This window comes from Littorina saxatilis, linkage group LG6 (assembly GCF_037325665.1).
Source record: "Littorina saxatilis isolate snail1 linkage group LG6, US_GU_Lsax_2.0, whole genome shotgun sequence".
NCBI classification, from domain to species: Eukaryota; Metazoa; Mollusca; class Gastropoda; order Littorinimorpha; family Littorinidae; genus Littorina; species Littorina saxatilis.
Window position 1 is genome coordinate 38,693,456 of NC_090250.1, and position 19,522 is coordinate 38,712,977.

The window sequence follows — 19,522 nt, forward strand, 5'->3', positions numbered from 1 at the left end:
TGTTTACAATTATTCTCCGTACATGTCAAAAGAACAGATTGGAAGATGAGGCTGAGCCTAAAACATGTAGGCTTCTGTAATAAAGTTCTGAATTCTCTGTCTGTAAGGATACAGTACTTTTTGGCGCAAAAGCCTGGAAAATTCTGTGATATGGCTGACATGATTGTTATCACAGAAAGAACTTTCAAGTTAACCCGACCATCATGCTTTCTAGCAACAAGAACACATAATGCACGAGCTGTCTTCGCATAACTGCTGTTTGATTCTGGTGACACATCGAGAATGGGCGATCCCAACACATTCAATTCAAAACGCACACACGGAAGCACGCACGCAAGCATGCATGCACGCACACACACACGCACGCTCGCACATACTCACGAACTGACCAACTGTTTCATTGACACTATTCCTCATTGATAGGCTACGGGGGGAAAAGAAAATGACATCGCAACACTCTTCATCCAATGCAGGCTTTATTTGACGCATGCATGTTTGCAATCAATCCTAACTTCCAAAGACAAAAAGATCTGCTGACTATAATCAAAAATGCACCTCCATCATTAAGGATACAATGTACAAGCCACAAAAGACCTGTCCAGACTTATGAGTTAAAATTATCAGTTCACAATCATGGACATATACCGCCCATCTACCTGGCTGCTTCTAATGTTGAGTGGGAATTTACAGGTGCCAACGACGAAATCAAGACAGCAAACATTTTCACTTTGCACAGAATGCAGCCAGGCTGTTGATGTGTATGTATGTGTCTAAGTAGACGAATCCACTGCAAAGCATTGACGCAGCTGTGTTGGTGTTACAGTATGGCTTACACAAGAAGGTAGGTATACTCACATTTAAAAACTTTTGTTTTTATTCGCCGGGACTTTCCCAACAAGCGGCTAATACATTCGATCAAGCTAAGTTCTTGTTACTTGTTTGTCTGTGCACTTGAAATACCGTTGGGTCGATATATTTGTGAATGTAACGTATTGTTTTGTCACTAACAAACGTTCCAACACGCTGCTTTTCTTGTTGTTTGATCCTCACATTCATTCAAAATGCGATTCATATCCACTTACGAGCTGTCATATCAGCACTTAACGTGATTACTACGAAGAACTCAATAATAGTAGCTCATTATAAATTCTGCAAAGCACATACCACGGACTTTACCTAGTTCTATATATGACTTTTTTGTAATTCAGTCTGTCAGTGTTATAGTATGCGTCTAGTTTTGTTTGCCGTGTGGGTTGGCGCTTTGCAATATATCGTACTCATCATCGCTGAATTAACCAAATAGCGTTGCTGAAGTAAAATATCATAGCCTTTTTAACCTGTAATTGTTTGGTTTACATTTCTTGCTGTAGACAATTAGTGGCAAATGTATCAATCATTATTGTTTTAGAAACAGATATTATAATCTACAGTTATGACTGCAGGAACTGTATATACCTTTTAATTAGCAGTCTATTGGCTAAATTCTGGCAGCATGCAAATTTACACTGACAATCTTGACTGTTTTCATCGATATCATTGTGTTCTTAATGATTTTGACTTTTGGCGCTGGTAAGCCTAAATACTATGAATCAGCAATATTATACAAGTTCCACATAAACATGTCCGTGTTAAGCTGGGAAGTGCGAGTTCCGGAAAAGTTTTATTTCTGTCCGCTTGAAAGAGCCATGCATGGTCCTGCTTCAGCAACCGGTGTTCTACTCCTCACTGTCAACGGTTTGCAGCTGTGGACGAATAGTGGAAGAATGAAAAAGAAAGACAGAAAAGATAGTTAGTGGAACATTTAAATATATGTATATATATATATTTAAATATATTTAAATATTAAATAATATTGTTTTGGGTGGTTCTTTTTAGTCTTTTTCTTTTTCTTGTACTTCTTTATCTTTGTAATAACATTTAAATATACGTATACAGAACGTTTTTGTGGGGTATATTAATTTTCTCAACAATACAACAACAACAACAAAGTCAAAAACATACTACTAACAAACCAACATGCAAAAACTAACAAATGGGCGACGGTTGAAGGAAAAACAATTTAAAAACACAATTAGTGAACCAGTATTGAAGAGGAAAACAAACCCACCTTCATCAAAGACAACCCACGGCGAACTTCTAACGCACATTCTTCATTAAAGTATAACTGTTACAGGGGAAAGAGAAGGACGCGTTTTACACCAACATTAATGGAGGTTGCGAGAAGAACGGCCAAATACTCAGTACAACAAGAAATTCCTCCGAGGTAGGAAAAACACCCCCGTCAAAGGGAAATAACCTTCTCAGTTGGTGGCAGTGACTGAGTGAGAATGGTTATTTCCCTTTGACCATGAAGATGTCCCTCTATAAGTCCTTGTATAATTTTAATCCACCAATAACTCCCTAACCGTGTTTGACTGGTTGTTACGAAGCGGTTTACTCGTATTTTTGGTAGTGTGTATTGTTATAAATAGAATAGACTATAGCGATGGTCAGACATTGGAAAGGGCTATAGGCTGCATACCGTCGCGTTGACCGCAGTTGAACCTTTGTGTAACTGACAAGGTTTTTCACGTGCAAGTAATGCAGGCGACAGCTCACTGGCAATGTCATAGCAAGAACGACTTTGTAAAATCAGTCGCCGTCAAGGAGCCAAGCTCGACTCATGTTTTTCGTAACACTTTAGCAGACGGGCTCCTGTTTTAGGTATCTGACTGAAGAAGGATGAAGACTGACGAACTTTCCCTATCAGCTTACATGATATCTTCCATTTTCATATTCATGCCAGGCCGGCGACTGTACTAAATGTTGGCTTTACACTCTTTTGAGGTATGTTTGAAACCGGTTATATTTTCATGTCATGTTGTCGTATGTGAAGAGTGACTGGTTCTGTGTTTAACGTTATTGTGTAGGCCTAAGCTATTGTGCTACACTGCTTAAACATGTGAGGGTTTTACGTAACGTTTTCTTGGCTTTAGAAAACAGGAATTAACGTGTAAATAATTATATTGGCTCATGCAGCTTAATATGTTGGACGAGTGAGTATTTTTATTGTGCGAGTGAAAGAAACTAAAGACAAGTTGATTTATGGACTATAAACTTTACAGTGTTCCAACTGGAGGGTTTCATCGCCGGAGGCTGAACTGAACCAGTCAACTGCGGCTTGGTGTACATGACCATGGCATGGAGAGCTGGCAGGGTTCTACAGTTAGCCGCCGAGACGAACTGGAAGGATCAAGGACTACGTCAAGCAATGGTTGCGGTGTCGTGAGGACTGGTGCACCCTTGTCAGTCGTCTGAAGGACTTACAGCCATACCAACATCTTGAAAGCCGAAAGATGGCAGTAGGGTAACGTACAGTAGAATACCTATTCGTCTTACCTGTTAAGCTGCTTTGTTTGAGCCAAAAGGTGTCTGCGTCTTGGACTGTAGAGTTTCTTGCGGTGTTGTCGACCTAGAGTACTGGTCGAAGCCCGGAAATGATTTTGTGATGTAAAAAGCTTTGTAAACTAATAATAATTAGTCTTGGCAGTGTCAAGATCCATTTAACACCAGGTTTTTGCGTGTGTGAGTGCGTGTGCGCTTGTGCCTTGTAAGCTACTGTAGCGGACAACTATTCAGATTACATTCAAGCCTGTAAACAAATACTAAATTTATAGAGTGGTGTAGAGGCATTTATGATTGTCTAGAAACCGGCCAATAAAGGACCATAACATCTGGCGCAATAAGGGCTATACCACTCCATAACACTGGTCCCAATTTTTGTAAGGACCGTCTCAGGAATGTATAGAACCTGTTCACCAAGTTTGGTGACGATCGGTCCGTTCATTCTAGAGATCTATATGCGAACACAAACAAACAAACACATGGACCGAATCCTATACACACCCCTATACCGGGGGTGTAAAAACGAGACAAGCATGACGTCAATTGTTCACGTCTCAAAAGGCCGACGTAACATCCTGTTTAGTGATACCAGTTCGTTCCCCGGGACACGTTGAGGTTAGAACGAGCGGGTGTTACACTCGCCGTCTAAGACGATAAAAATACACCCTCTACTACTCAAGGTTGTTTGTTTCATCTCATCACAGCGGGCCCTCTAGGTGCATGGGGATTAGGAATATGATTAACATATATAGCAATTACAACAACAACAAAGGCATAGAGTGAGGGTTCTTTGCAGTTTACAAATCCTAATCTGTGATATTCGTAATGTGATTGCTATGCTGTGAAACCCAACTCCTGTGATATGAGAGGGTAAATTTACATAGTGCAATATTGCATTTGATTGTGAGAGTCTTAAAGACGTTCGACCTTATTTGGATTTTATCTGTACATTTATTGAATTTAAAGATGACACGGACAGCACTTCAGGTCAGTGTTATATGAAATATGATAGGCGTGCTTGTTATTACATTCGTGAACCTATGTTTTATGTTTTATGTGTGTTGCCCCATACAATTGTTGTTATAATCGTTTACAGGCAGGCAGGGTGTGCCGAAGAAAATTTCCATGTTTATGTAATATTGTAATGGACAATAAAGTGCTGTTATTGTTATTGTTATTGTTATAGCATGCAATTATCTAACCCTCAAACAGAATCACAATAAATATATTGCAAAGTCAAATGACCCACCTATACACACAAATATGGCATAAGGATAGTCGAGATGCGCACACAAACAGAGATAGCTGGTTTCTGGTACTGAACATTTGTTTGTGATCCACGCAATGTGAATAGTTACTGACCTCCACTGTAGTTTCCGGCCACGATAGACCAAACTTGGGGTGGACGGCCACGGCATAGGCTATCCACTGGTCAATCTTGTCCGGGGCATTCAGTCTCAGAACCTTTCTGCCCTTCTTTCTGCAATATTATTTACTGTTTCAAACAAAACGTGTTTTTTTCCATCTTTTCATTTGAACTTTCCTTTAACGGCACAGTAAGCCTCCCGTAAACCCTCACAGATGCTGTCAGGCTTTTACACACAGTAAAAAAACACCCTTTCATTTAAACACTCACCAATTGAGAACATCCTAGGTGCCCTCCGTACAGAGCGAGCAATTTTCAAAGAATTTATTTTTGCTTGGTTTATCTTACCCCTGAGCCATCGTGAACCCGTGTGATCCAGTTTCCCTTTTTCACAATGCAGTCGTTAGTTAGTAATTTGAATGCGACCCACTGTGAGCTTATCTGCAATAGCACGTTATTGTGTACCTCTAAATATGCATGAAACAAACGGCTGTGGTTCACAAGAACTCTCGCGATGGCTGTTGACTGTTCAGAGGAACTGGCGATAGGCATAAACCGTCGTCTGCTACGAGAACCACGACCTTGCGTGACCCTGCTTCCGGGCGTTTCTTTTTTCAAACTTTCAAAACTTTGAATTGTAATAGTCTTGTCTTGATGAAAAAAAGAAAAATTATTTAAGAATGTTTGTGTAACAAGCTGTCAATGTATGATTTAGATTTTAAAAATTAGGTCTAGCGCCAAAACGCACCACGGTCCAATTGTCTCTGAGACAATCCGCAAAATATTTTTTTGAAAATTGCTCGCTCTTTACGAAGGGCACCTGGGATGCTCCCGTTTGGTGAGCGTTCAAGTGGAAGGGTGCTTGTACTGTTTGTAAAAGTGCACAAGTCATGTCGGTGCCACATAATGCTGACACACATGTTCCTGTGCATAGTTTATGGATAACGTGTAGTTGGGAAGTTTAGAGTAGAAATAATTAGTATTTAGTGTAGGAGGAGGGTTGGGGGTGGGTAGGGAGGGGGTGGGTATGGTTTACTTTGAGCAGGTCGGTTTCAGTTTTAATAAACAATTTTAGAGAATTGTGTATCTTATATTTGAGTCTTTCGTGTTTTAGACATTGATGCATTTAATAGTTTTAACGAGTTGTCTTTTGTTTTATCATTCTGGTGTTTATCTAGCTGTGCTGTGTATCTTATAAGAAGTTCTTAAAAGTTCGAAGTTATTTTAGCATATAGGTTTGTTTGTTTTTTTATGGTCTTAACAGTTAAACATGTATTACGTTATCATTAAGATTCATGCTTTGTTAGCACTAAGCAGTTGTTTTAATCAGTCTGGTTTTCTCTTGTTTTCATCTTATGAACATTCTAAATGTTAGACTAACTTATTGTCTTGTACAGAATAACAACTGTGTGAATGGTGCTATACTGAATGAAAGAGTGTGACATGAAGTTCTTGTACATCATTGTAAAGAGTGTGAATGACGTTTTAGTTTAGATGTCAAGCGCTTAGAGCAAGCCTTTTTAACGAAAGTTTTTGATTTAGCGCTATATAAATGTTCTTCTTATTATTATTATTATTAAAAGCCTGACAGTATCTGTGATGGTTTACGGGAGGCGCACTGTGCCTTTAACGAGAGGTGTATTTTTAGTCCCCTGGCCTGTCACCTAGCTCGGAAATATAAATACTTTCAAATCCAGAAATGTGGTACAGTCAAAATAATGGTGTTACATGTATTTGATTTACAGCTTAAAAAATTGCGATTGAGACTGACGGTAAGTACGCAAGATAGTTAGATAGTTAGATAGACAGACATACAGACAGACATACAGATGTATAGATAGACAGACAGACAGACAGACAGACAGATAGATAGATAGATAGATAGATAGATAGATAGATAGATAGATATAAAGATAGATAGATACACCCATTGTGTTTTACCCTATTGAGACAGTTTCCCACAGCCATGACTCAGAGTAGAAGGCACCGCTCTGCTGTGGATCATCAGCTGTTAATGGAATCACATTAAACGTCTAAGTTCATTAACTGAGGGTCGATACACTATCTACATTCATGTGTCTGTCTGCATGTTTATTCTGTAACCATCGGAACAAATAATAATTATATGTCCATCATAATAAGCAGCAACAGAAGCAGCAGAAATGGATCATCATCATCATCATCATCATCATCATCATCATCATCATCATCATCGTCGTCGTCGTCGTCGTCGTCGTGGTCATTATCATCAACATCATCATCGTTTGTTTTCATGACTGCAAGGTATGTCTGGTGCACGTACCTGTTGCACGAGCGCCTGTTGTGTCTGACGGGGGAGTTGCTTGTCTCTTGGAGCGAGACCTTGTGGCGTTCGTGGCTTCATGACAGAAAAGAAAGTGGTTAGTTATTTAGTTAGTTAATCAGTTAATCAGTCACTCAATCAGTCAGTCAGTCAGTCAGTCGGTCCGTCCGTCCGTCCGTCCGTCCGTCCGTCCGTACTTTCGTTCGTTCATTCGCTCGTTCGTTCGCTCGCTCTTTCGTTCGTTTGTTCGTTCGTTCGTTTGTTTGTTTAAAGGCACAGTGCAGCTCACAGCCTTCGTTTTGCGTTTTTGTTGCAGCTGAGTGCATTTACAGTTCAAAAATCCTCCTATGGTAGTAAAACAAACCCAAAACTACCCAACGACGACATCTGTGAAGCTCGACAGTTTCTTGTTCACGCGAGTGCATAAATTAACCTAGTTATTACGTGGTGTTTGGTCGGAGTTCGATTCAACTGAGTGATTCCGGCCTCCATTTTGTTTTACACAAACTCATGATGACGTCTGACATAGTTTGCTAGTGACGTGTCTTTTTGTGCATGATGTGGTGATCTACCTGATCTAAATTTAGATCCAAAAATAGGTCAAGACCAGCCGGGTCCGAGTACGAAATTAATTCGTAAAAAAATCGCAGTTCTTGACTCTTTGGGTGCAAGTCAATGAAACTTGGTAGTTCTTTTAACGGATAGCTGCCTGAGGTATGACTAAACGCCCCAGGGGCTCCGTGCACCTGGATTTGACAAGTTCAGTACCTTTAAGTTTTATCATTTTCACTCGTTAGTTCGTTCGTTAGCTCGTTAGTTGTTTAGTTACTTAGTGGCGTTACTTTTGTCAGTAGTGAATTTTAATTCCACATTTGCAAAACAGGTTCATATTTGCAAATGTTCTGAGTGTTGTATGAATACAATACTCACGCCGTTGTGGTCCCAGAATGAGAGATGCATTACTCCGTCCCGGCAACTCGCCATCGGTGATCAGGGCCGCCTCCATCGACTGTGAATTGGACCATGGAGAGAATCTTAAATTTCACGAATGCATGTTTGCTAGCTATGACACGGCTCCCCACACACACCCCGCCCCCGTTATTTTTTTTTTTTACATTTAGTCAAGTTTTGACTAAATGTTTTAACGTAGAGGGGGGAATCGAGACGAGGGTCGTGGTGTATGTGTGTGTGTGTGTGTGTGTGTGTGTGTGTGTGTGTGTGTGTGTGTGTGTGTGTGTGTGTGTGTGTGTGTGTGTGTGTGTCTGTCTGTGTGTGTGTGTAGAGCAATTCAGAGTAAACTACTGGACCGATCTTTGTGAAATTTTACATGAGAGTTCCTGGGTATGATATTCCCAGACGTTTTTTCTTTTTTTCGATAAATGTCTTTGATGACGTCATATCCGGCGTTTTGTAAAAGTTGAGGCGGCACTGTCACACCCTCATTTTTCAATCAAATTGATTGAAATTTTGGCCAAGCAATCTTCGACAAAGGCCGGACTTCGGTATTGCATTTCAGTTTGGTGGCTTAAAAATTAATTTATGACTTTGGTCATTAAAAATCTGAAAATTGAAAAAAAATAATGTTTTTATCAAACGATCAAAATTTACGTTCATCTTATTCTTCGTCATTTTCTGATTCCAAAAACATATAAATATGTTATATTTGGATTAAAAACAAGCTCTGAAAATTAAATTAAAAATATAAAAATTATGATCAAGATTAAATTTCCGAAATCGTTTTAAAAACTATTTCATCTTATTCCTTGTCGGTTCCTGATTCCAAAAACATATAGATATGATATGTTTGGATTACAAACACGCTCAGAAAGTTAAAACGAAGAGAGGTACAGTAAAGCGTGCTATGTAGCGTGTTATTCATTGTACTCATTCAAGAACAAAAACAAGAGCAAGAACACAAAGATAAAGAAGTACAAAAACAAGAAAAAGACTCACAAAAACCCACACAAAACAAGAACAAAAACAAGTCGATTGAAAAATGAGGGTGTGACAGTGCCGCCTCAACTTTTACAAAAAGCCGGATATGACGTCATCAAAGACATTTATCGAAAAAAAGAAAAAACGTCCGGGGATATCATTCCTAGGAACTGTCATGTAAAATTTCATAAAGATTGGTCCAGTAGTTTAGTCTGAATTGCTCTACACACACACACGTACAGACACACACACACACACACACACACACACACACACACACACACACACACACACACACACACACACACACATACACCACACCCTCGTCTCGATTCCCCCCCTACGTTAAAACATTTAGTCAAAACTTGACTAAATGTAAAAATGAACACATGTCATTTCTTCTTGTTGCTTTCTCCTGGTGAGTACACTTTTTGAGTCACTTGAGAAAAAGTGACTCTATGTAATCGGTCAGTGTTAGTCTGTCCGGCCGGACGGCCGGCAGACACCACCTTAACGTTGGACTTTTCTCGGAAACTATCAAAGCGATCGGGCTCATATTTTGTTTAGTCGTGACCTCCAATGACCTCTACACTTTAACGATGGTTTCGTTGACCTTTGACCTTTTTCAAGGTCACAGGTCAGCGTCAAAGGAAAAATTAGACATTTTATATCTTTGACAAAGTTCATCGGATGTGATTGAAACTTTGTAGGATTATTCTTTACATCAAAGTATTTACATCTGTAGCCTTTTACGAACGTTATCAGAAAAACAAGGGAGATAACTAGCCTTTTCTGTTCGGCAACACACAACTTAACGTTGGGCTTTTCTCGGAAACTATAAAAGTGACCGGGCTCAAATTTTATGTGAACGTGACTCATTGTGTTGTGAATAGCAATTTCTTCCTGTCCATCTGATGCCTCATATAATATTCAGAACTGCGAAAGTGACTCGATCGAGCGTTTGCTCTTCTTGTATTGTTATCTTGTTGAAGAAGATATTCGCCTAGTTATACTAACCGTTACGACCAAGAAGGAGTCGGCGACAGGAACTGGACTGCGGTAAGAGTATACACCACTGTAGTCACCCCTATAGACGTCTATCAGCTCTTGGTAATGCCACGAACCCTGGAAAAACATCCTTCCTGAGTAGCTCCCACCAGGTAGTGATCCTGTCAACTTCACCGGCAACTGAAAAGAGATCATTCGGCTTATGAGCAAACAATGTTTTAAAGCAAAGAAAGCAAAAGAATTAAGAGACCTTGACGTTTGTGCGGATATCGATGTAAATGGCATGTGTCTGTGTAGTGGTTTCAGGAGTCCAAAACGACTGATGCTCATTTTGTGTCCAGATCGGCGGCACATGCACATGGTCTTTTTATAGGTAGGATTTTGATAGCGGACATGTGTCGAGGGAGAAAACTGCTGAGAATCGTGTGGCAACATTATAACATACGAGAAGTGATCAAAAACAGACTACTGGTCAAAATGACCTCAACACCAATATTCAATTTTGCTTGAACTTTTCAACAATGAAGTCCAAAATGACTTGACTATCCTTTACTCTGTCTTCAAAAAAGCAAGTCTAGCTTCTTTATTGCGATTTGTTATAAATACAAAATTTAGATCTTGCAAAGACATAAAATAAGTGTTGTGTAATATTCACTCAACGGAAATGTTAGAGATCACGAGCCATTGCAATCAGAGCTTAACAAAATCAACAACAATCTATTGGAAAACAGCAACAGATATTCTGCAAACGTTCCAAAATCCGAACTCAAAAATCAAAAAACGTTATTTGTTTGGACGTTAGTTTTTTTGGACAAAATACGACATTTACACATCTGTGAATGTCCTGTTTCGTCAAAAAGTAGACTTTCCAAGAAATAACCTTTTTGTTTTTTATTCATGCATAAATAAACAAAATAAACAAATAAATAAATAAATACATAAATACTTAAATACATGAATGAATAAATAAATTAATAAATAAACACATGAATAAACATATATATATATATACAAAATAAAAATAAACACATAAATACATAAATTAAATAAATAAATAATATATCAATAAATCAATGAGTCTTATATCGCGCATATTCCGTGGGTACAGTTCTAGGCGCTCTGCAGTGATGCCGTGTGAGATGAAATTTTATACGGCCAGTAGATTGCAGCCATTTCGGCGCATATTTACCTAAATAAATAGATAAATAAATAATTAAATGGATAGATACATTCATACATAAAATACATGCATAAAGAGTTGGTGGTTGTACCTGATAGGAGATGAATTTATCGAAGAAATTCCATTTACTCCACACCATCAGAAAGACCTTCGTACGAGGTTTGGCCTCCACAGTCACTCGAACGGCGCTTCCCCTTGTCACTTTCGGCGTGGAAAAGCTAATGGTGACCTGCAGGATATATAATGTATTAAATAAGTTGTCTTGCTGTTGAATGTGGACGATATTACAAGCTGTTTGGTGGCTTGTTGACAGATAAGCTTTTTTGTTGGTCCGAGGGGGGCGTATCGTCTTCGGTTTCATCTTTATCGACCAAGGCTGGTGTGACAACAAGCCACCAAACATCGTTTTTGTCATCATTTTGGATGAGCAAAAATACGCACAATATGAATAACACACGGGATTCCTATTCTGAACGTAATTTTTAGAATGCAATTCCGGGCTTCAAAACGCGTCAGAGTAGTTCGAAATAACATCCCATGCTTGTCGGTGACGTCAAAGGTAACTCCTTCGTCGCTTTTCTTCCAGTCTAAAAATGTACAGAGCTGCCAGCATGTTTGCGAGTGCCGTAAGTGTTTGGTATATTCCTTTTCTTTTAAGTATTTTATGACTTTTCGTTGTGCATTTTGTGATTACAGAGATAAGTTGAAAATTGACAATGAGTCACCGCGATAATTATCAACATTGATTTGGTCTTTGAGAGTGACTGCTAACTGCTAATTGTAATTCTCGGAAAAACGAATCCGAAGCCGCGATGGTTCCACACATCCAACAGTCAGCCTGATCAGGCTTTTACTTTGACAATCCACGTTTCGTCTGAAAGCTCAAACCCATTCACCACCTCGATTTGTTACATGGGGAACAGTGTTATTTGTTCCCCAGCTGGTTATGAACGAAAACTCGTGAAAATGATGTCTAAAACATTCGCACAGCACAGCCTTTATTCGTCTAAAGAAAAACAAAATGTAGTGAGACACAAAATCGCAGCTATTTATTGTACCGCATTACTAAATTCAATTCAAATATTGTGTTTCATTTCATTAATAAACATAAGTCACACGTACACACACACACACACACACACACACACACACACACACACACACGCACACACGCACACACACACACTCACGCACACACACACACACACACACATATATACACACACGTACGCACGCACGCACGCACTCACACACACACACACACACACACACACACACACACACACACTCATACACACAGACCTTGTTGTCCTGGGGAAAATTGACGCCCACTGGCAATCTGTCAGCAGCTATTTCCCCTGTATCGGTGGTGACGAATACTAGGACGTCAGCAACAGGGGCCATTTCTGACGTCATCGTGAAAGTAAATGTTTGCAATTTGTCCTGAACTGATCTGCGCTCTACTTTCGTCATCACCAGAGCCCCCATGGCGTAGACCTGAAAGATTTTAGTGTGTGTTTTGTTTGGCATTATATTTTATTAAATTCTTTCTAGTGTAAACGGTTCAGCTCACCCTCCCAGATATCTCCATGCTTTTGTCTAGGATACAATAGCATGAGTGCTTTCTGTGCGAATCATTTCCTAAATTAGTTTTCTGAAATTGATTCATAAATTCAATTCAGCTCCGCATAGTTAACTTTAAACAGTCCGGATAATGATGTTTGACGTGTCCATTGTGTGTGTGTGTGTGTGTATATGTGTGTGTGTGTGTGTGTATGTATGTGTGTATGTGTGTGTGAATAGAATAGAATAATAGAATAGAATAATGTTTATTGTCATGAACCAGTAAAGTTTATGATTATGATGTTTGACGTGTCCATTGTGTGTGTGTGTGTATGTGTGTATGTGTGTGTGTGTGTGTGTGTGTGTGTGTGTATGTGTGTGTGTGTGTGTGAGTGTGTATGAGTGAGTGTATGTGTGTGTGTGTGTGAATGTGTGTGTGTATGTATGTGTGTGTGTGCAGTGGTGTGTATGTATGTGTGTGTATGTGTGTGTATGTGTGTATGTGTGTGTGTGTGTGTGTGTGTGTGTGTGTGAGTGTGTGTGTGTATGTGTGCATGTGTATGTGTGTGTGTTTGTATGTGTGGTCCTATCCTATGTAAACATCTGTCCATATTTGAGATGGTGAGTAAAAGTGTCTTCTTTGGACAGACAAGTTCAACCTAATGTTCAATCAAAATAATTCTACACCGTGATATCTTAATGCACATTGCACGTTCGACGTTTTGCGACATTATTTTACCTTTGAGGTACCTCATACCTGCACTGTGAAGCTGCTGAATGCAGTGTTTGAACGGACCTCAACTGCAACTGACCTCTTTATCTACAGAAGAACAGAGAGATTGCACACTCATAATCAATCGTCCAACAACATTTACACAATTGCCCACATAAAATCTTGCATCAAAAACAACCACACGCGCGAACCTGTACTTACACACACACACACACACACACACACACACACACACACACACACACACACACACACACACACACACACACACACGCACACACACACACACACACACACACAATTCCGGTAGTTTTCTCTGAATCGGTGTACACATACACACACACACACACACACACACACACACACACACACACACACACACACACACACACACATACATGCATATACACATACCACGACCCTCATCTCGATTCCCCCTCTATGTTAAAACATTAAGTCAAAACTTGACTAAATGTAAAAATAGAATAATAAACAGTTCTACCACATGTACTTCAGTTACAGAATCGATTACCGTTATACGTTTAATCAAATTGTTTTATGCCATAACAGGTACTTGACTGGGCTGTTTGTCTTGTCTTTGGTTTGAGGACTTGGGTCACATGACATCAAAAGCTCTTTAAACAATCATGTGTCTGCATGCGAAGACACGATTTCTTTTGATAAAAGTCCATGAACCTATAACTAATTCTAATTCTTTTTTTTTACTGAAGATTGCATAAGATCTGGGCGGGGATGTAGCTCAGTCGGTAGCGCGCTGGATTTGTATCCAGTTGGCCGCTGTCAGCGTGAGTTCGTCCCCACGTTCGGCGAGAGATTTATTTCTCAGAGTCAACTTTGTGTGCAGACTCTCCTCGGTGTCCGAACACCCCCGTGTGTACACGCAAGCACAAGACCAAGTGCGCACGAAAAAGATCCTGTAATCCATGTCAGAGTTCGGTGGGTTATAGAAACACGAAAATACCTAGCATGCTTCCTCCGAAAACGGCGTATGGCTGCCTAAATGGCGGGCTAAAAAACGGTCATACACGTACAATTCCACTCGTGCAAAAAAACCGAGTGTACGTGGGAGTTTCAGCCCACGAACGCAGAAGAAGAAGAAGAAGCATAAGATCTGAACAAATGCCTGTTATTATGCCGTATCTAATCTGAGGCATGTGTCGTATTCAGGCATAACATCCTGAAAGCAGTTGCCAATTTTTGCCTATCCCTAATTTTAGTCGATTTTTAATTAGTACCTTGCGTTTTTGTTCGATCGGTGTTGGAGATACCCTTACTGGAGCGGGGGTCACGTTACCCTAGTAAACAACATTTTTGATCCGAAAAGTGTGCCAGATTGCCTATTAAAGTGCCTTCAATGGCATAGAAAGTTTGAAAAAATGATACGCGAATGAATGTTTTGTCGCGGTACAACATTTGTCGCAATTATGTTTTTGCTGAGTTTAGTTTTTAGAGAAATGCGCTTTTTGCAAGTTTAGTTACTCTTCAAAGTTAGGTCTTCGGCTGCAGTCAGCTCTTAATTCACTCCTACACCATATTACGCAATTTATGAACAGGTGAAACACCACGACTAGCAAAACTAGAATAACCAGTACAATACTCAACTAGGTAGCGCCGTATACTGTATGGCAGCTCGCTTTCCCCATGGAGAAAGCAGCCCGAATTTCTGTGAGGTTACCCTCATGGACTATATAAAATCTTATCCTTAACAAGACTGTTTTTCTTTTGAGTTATACTTTTCTGGTTGCACAAAAAACGACAAAATAATTCATTCGCAACAGTGTGAGCGAGTGTGGCGCGTTTCGTTTACCAGGTACTATACACACAGACACACGAACAGAAAAACTATAACGTCATTTTTACTTTGACATGCGCAGTTTTAAGCTCCAGTTGGAGGAATGCTCTACTCGGTGACCGGAATGGAGGCAGTGCAACGGAATCGGTCTTGTCTCCACTCTGAAATAGTCGTACAGATACATCAACACAGTTTATTCAAGAAAAAAATGACAAATTGTATACATAGGCACAGCATTTATCTTTTGAAAATTATAGATATTCCACCTCGTATTCCTTGAATACTTTGCTGTAGTCTCAACGGACAAAATTGTGGCCTTTACACTGCAGGCACGTGGGTATTCAAGATAACAAGGTATCTAGTATGTTGTAATAAGCACACACACACACACACATACACACACACACACACACACACACACACACACACACACACACACACACTCTCTCTCTCTCTTTCTCTCTTTCTCTCTCTCTCTCACACACACATATGCACACATAGTGACATACATGTGCGCACATACACACGCACCCCCCCCCCACACACACACCCACGCCATATACATATATTACAACAAATACATAACTAAATACAAAAATATATAAATGCATACATACATGTCTTCATAAACATACATGCACACATGCATAAGAAATTAGATCAGGTTATGATGGTTAGGTAGAACACATTATTTCCGCTGCTCCTCTCCTGGATATAAACAGTGTTACTCCAGCAGGTATTTACATCTTCTTTGCCATGCTTGATAGGACCCTGACTTAGCGCTGTCACTCAGGAATCGTGCAAGCCATTTGGTAGTATAAGGCGTGATCAACACGGTTATGGACAGTACCTAGACTACCAATATATATCACTATCACATACATTTTTTTGGTTTTTTTTTGCTTAACGCCCAGCCGACCACGAAGGGCCATATCAGGGCGGTGCTGCTTTGACATATAACGTGCGCCACACACAAGACAGAAGTCGCAGCACAGGCTTCATGTCTCACCCAGTCACATTATTCTGACACCGGACCAACCAGTCGTAGCACTAACCCCATAATATCAGACGCCAGGCGGAGCAGCCACTAGATTGCCAATTTTAAAGTCTTAGGTATGACCCGGCCGGGGTTCGAACCCACGACCTCCCGATCACGGGGCGAACGCCTTACCACTAGGCCAACCGTGCCGGTCACTATCACATACATACATACATACATACATACATACATACATACATACATACATACATACTTACATACATACACACATACATACATACATTCATACATACATACAAACACAGAAAGATACAGACACAGATACACACACACGTTAACACACACACACACACACACACACACACACACACACACACACACACACACACACACACACACACACACACACACACACACATAGGCTGAAATAGGACATCTGTTCTGAAAACCTCATCCCCTTTCCTTCTTCCCACCCCTCAATCCTCTCTCCCACCGACCAATTACCCCCCCCCCCCCCTCCCCTCCCACGCCCAACAACTAAAGCGTCTAAAACACAAAGCATAGCTATACTCAATTGATCAAACAAGGCTTAAGCACATACTGCCCTCCTACCTGAACTTAAGTTCCCCATTCTGATATATTTTTTAGCAAGTTGCTTCAATATTTTCCTTTGGCTAAAAATTAATTGAGATTTTTTTAAAAATTTGTTATAACTTATTCAGCCACACATATAAACATATCCTACATACATAAAAAGCAAATAAGCCTACAAAACCGCTCCAGTCCAACCACATTCTGCGTACACAATCATTACTTCCATCCCCATTTCGAAATATCGCAACAACAGACCTCCAGATATATGTATAGGTTACAACACGAGTGGTTTTTTATATGGCTTGTATTTCAGTCAAGACCCAGCGGATGAATATCATCGGGAGACACGAGCCTCTGGCGAGTGGCTCTCGATTGATATTCCCGCTGGGTCTTGACTGAAATACAAGCCATATAAAAAACCACGAGTGTTGTAATCTGTATATCCCATTCTACCATCAAACACAAAGTGTAGACTACTAGCGGCACTGTTGCGATCTGTGCAGGGTAAAACTGTTGCCAGCGAGACTTAGCCCTTTTGCAACCTTAAACTAAGTGACCGTCGCTGAAAAAATAAAACGAATGAGTGCATCGATAAGTACGCGGTAACACTACTTTCAGACCATTTAAAAGCTTTAAGTAAAGGTTCATAAGTTGCAAGAAAGTAATGAAGTCGAATAGAAATTAATTTAGTTGAAGCGCACAATTCTTTTGTTTTGCGTTTCAGGTCGGCACGGCGAAACGGGTTTGGGCGGTACCCATTTGGCTTACTCGATTCAGAATCGATTCCACGTTGTTTTTCTCGAACGTGTGTAATTAGGCTTATTGACAGAGAAGCAAATTTTAGGGAACAAATATGTAGGTTTAGATTTAACCATTTGCTCCCTATTTGAAATGTATCTACGTGATAAACTGTTTTGCGAGTGTGTTTGCATGGATGAACTTAAACTGGTATGGGTGCGGTGAGGAAAACGCGACCGACACGTCTGTCACCGCCGATTGATTGCATTTTGAAGGAATATGACTGGATTACGGAAAAATATGTGGACTTACTGCAGAGCCAGGCAAAAGAGTAGACTTGCTCGCAAAACACGTGAAACAGCCGATGTTTGATAGCTGAAGGCGCACACCAAAACACACTACCGACAGATTCTCAAAAGTCGTCTGCTAACGATGCAAGGGAAGGGTACTCGTGTTTTTGTTTTGGTTCGCTAGCCGATCTGGTTATCTTGTAAGTTGAATGTTCGTTTTTTTCGACCTGCATTGCTTTCATAATGAAAGAAACTTTTGCTTATTGCATCTCATACATCAGATCAGTTCTGAGATTCATTTTTGCGTGCAACTGATATGGTTTTCTGAGCCGTGCAATACGATTTTAGAACTTCATACAACTTAATGTGTCACATTGTTCGGCGCGAGGTCAAAGGTCGGGAGGAAAGTAGTCCTTTGCCCAAATCGGAATCTGCACTATCATATATTTTTTGGAGTCCATGATGTATTTATTGAGCTATAAAAATACAACATATATACCCATACTGAAGTAACAGAGACAAAGAAGGGAGGTCATGGGATATAACACGATCATATGTGTTCTCTGTTTGCATGTTTGTCCAGTGTCTTGTCCCCACATAAAGCATATTAACTCTACCTGTCCCAAGATAGGCCAAATGGTTCTAAGAGGACGTTAAAACTAATTATCATCAACACACACACACACACACACACACACACACACACACACACACACACACACACACACACACACACACACATACACACACACACACACATACACCCACACACACAAACAAACAAACACACACACACACACACACACATACACACACAGACGTGTCTTCAATAGGCGATTCTCCATCTGCGAAATGTTGGCTGGGGGGGGGGGGGGGGGGGGAGGAGACGTTGGGGCTAAGAGCTCTCAAGTCAGTAAAAATGTCCAATAGAACCTCACCGAGAACGACGTTGATATTTTTATTATATCTATAAGACACGTTTACATACCGTTCCTTGTATCTTTAGAGACGTGGCGTTTTCGGGCACCGATTCGATTGTATAAAAACAATATCCAACGTTGTCTGTATTCACATCTTTCTGAACCAGGTTTCGCCATTTTTCTTCCCCGTCTGAGTAAGATACGTTGAGCCTGATCGAGGCATTCGGATAGTACTCACCCAAGTTGTAACGGTAGTCGAAGACCACGGCCTGTGAAACAAATTAATTTAACAGTACATGAATTCTTATTTTGTGAGAAGGCGCTACATATTTTGCAAAGCCACAAGAAACGTTCGCATCATTGCCGATGGATATTAACAGGAGCATAGGCTTAGTTATGAATGTTGACATTTAAAATGTTACATACTCGAACTATGGTAGTTCTCTCGTTTTGACACAATGTTTTAACATAGACTGGGAATCGAGGGTTGTGGTGTAGGTGTGGTAGAGCGATTCCGGGAAAACTACTGGACCGATTTTCATGAAACTTCACACGATAGTTCTTGGGTAAAATATTCCTAGACTTTTTGTCTCTCCATTTGTTCGATAAATGTCTTTGATGACGTCATATCCGGCTTTTAGTGGAAGTTGAGGCCCTCATTTGTTGACTTAATTGATTGACATTTTTGGTCAAGCA

The 19,522-nt window shown here is 40.2% G+C and overlaps 2 protein-coding genes across 2 annotated transcripts in view; both read right to left on the reverse strand.

The window, feature by feature from the left end:
- LOC138968010 (CD109 antigen-like) overlaps nucleotides 1–19,522 on the reverse strand; it is a 73,576-nt gene that overhangs the window by 36,726 nt on the left and 17,328 nt on the right. The gene's annotated exons all lie outside the window — the stretch shown is intronic.
- LOC138969175 (alpha-2-macroglobulin-like protein 1) lies at nucleotides 464–19,116 on the reverse strand. The gene is made up of 11 exons (XM_070341904.1): nucleotides 18,895–19,116; nucleotides 15,353–15,445; nucleotides 13,496–13,558; nucleotides 12,478–12,672; nucleotides 11,267–11,404; nucleotides 10,005–10,175; nucleotides 7,983–8,061; nucleotides 7,053–7,127; nucleotides 6,692–6,758; nucleotides 4,747–4,864; nucleotides 464–1,742 (listed from the first exon to the last, which is right to left on the reverse strand). The coding sequence occupies exons 4-11, from the start codon at nucleotides 12,661–12,663 to the stop codon at nucleotides 1,716–1,718; spliced, it is 861 nt and encodes a 286-aa protein (XP_070198005.1). The 5' UTR covers nucleotides 12,664–12,672; nucleotides 13,496–13,558; nucleotides 15,353–15,445; nucleotides 18,895–19,116; the 3' UTR covers nucleotides 464–1,715.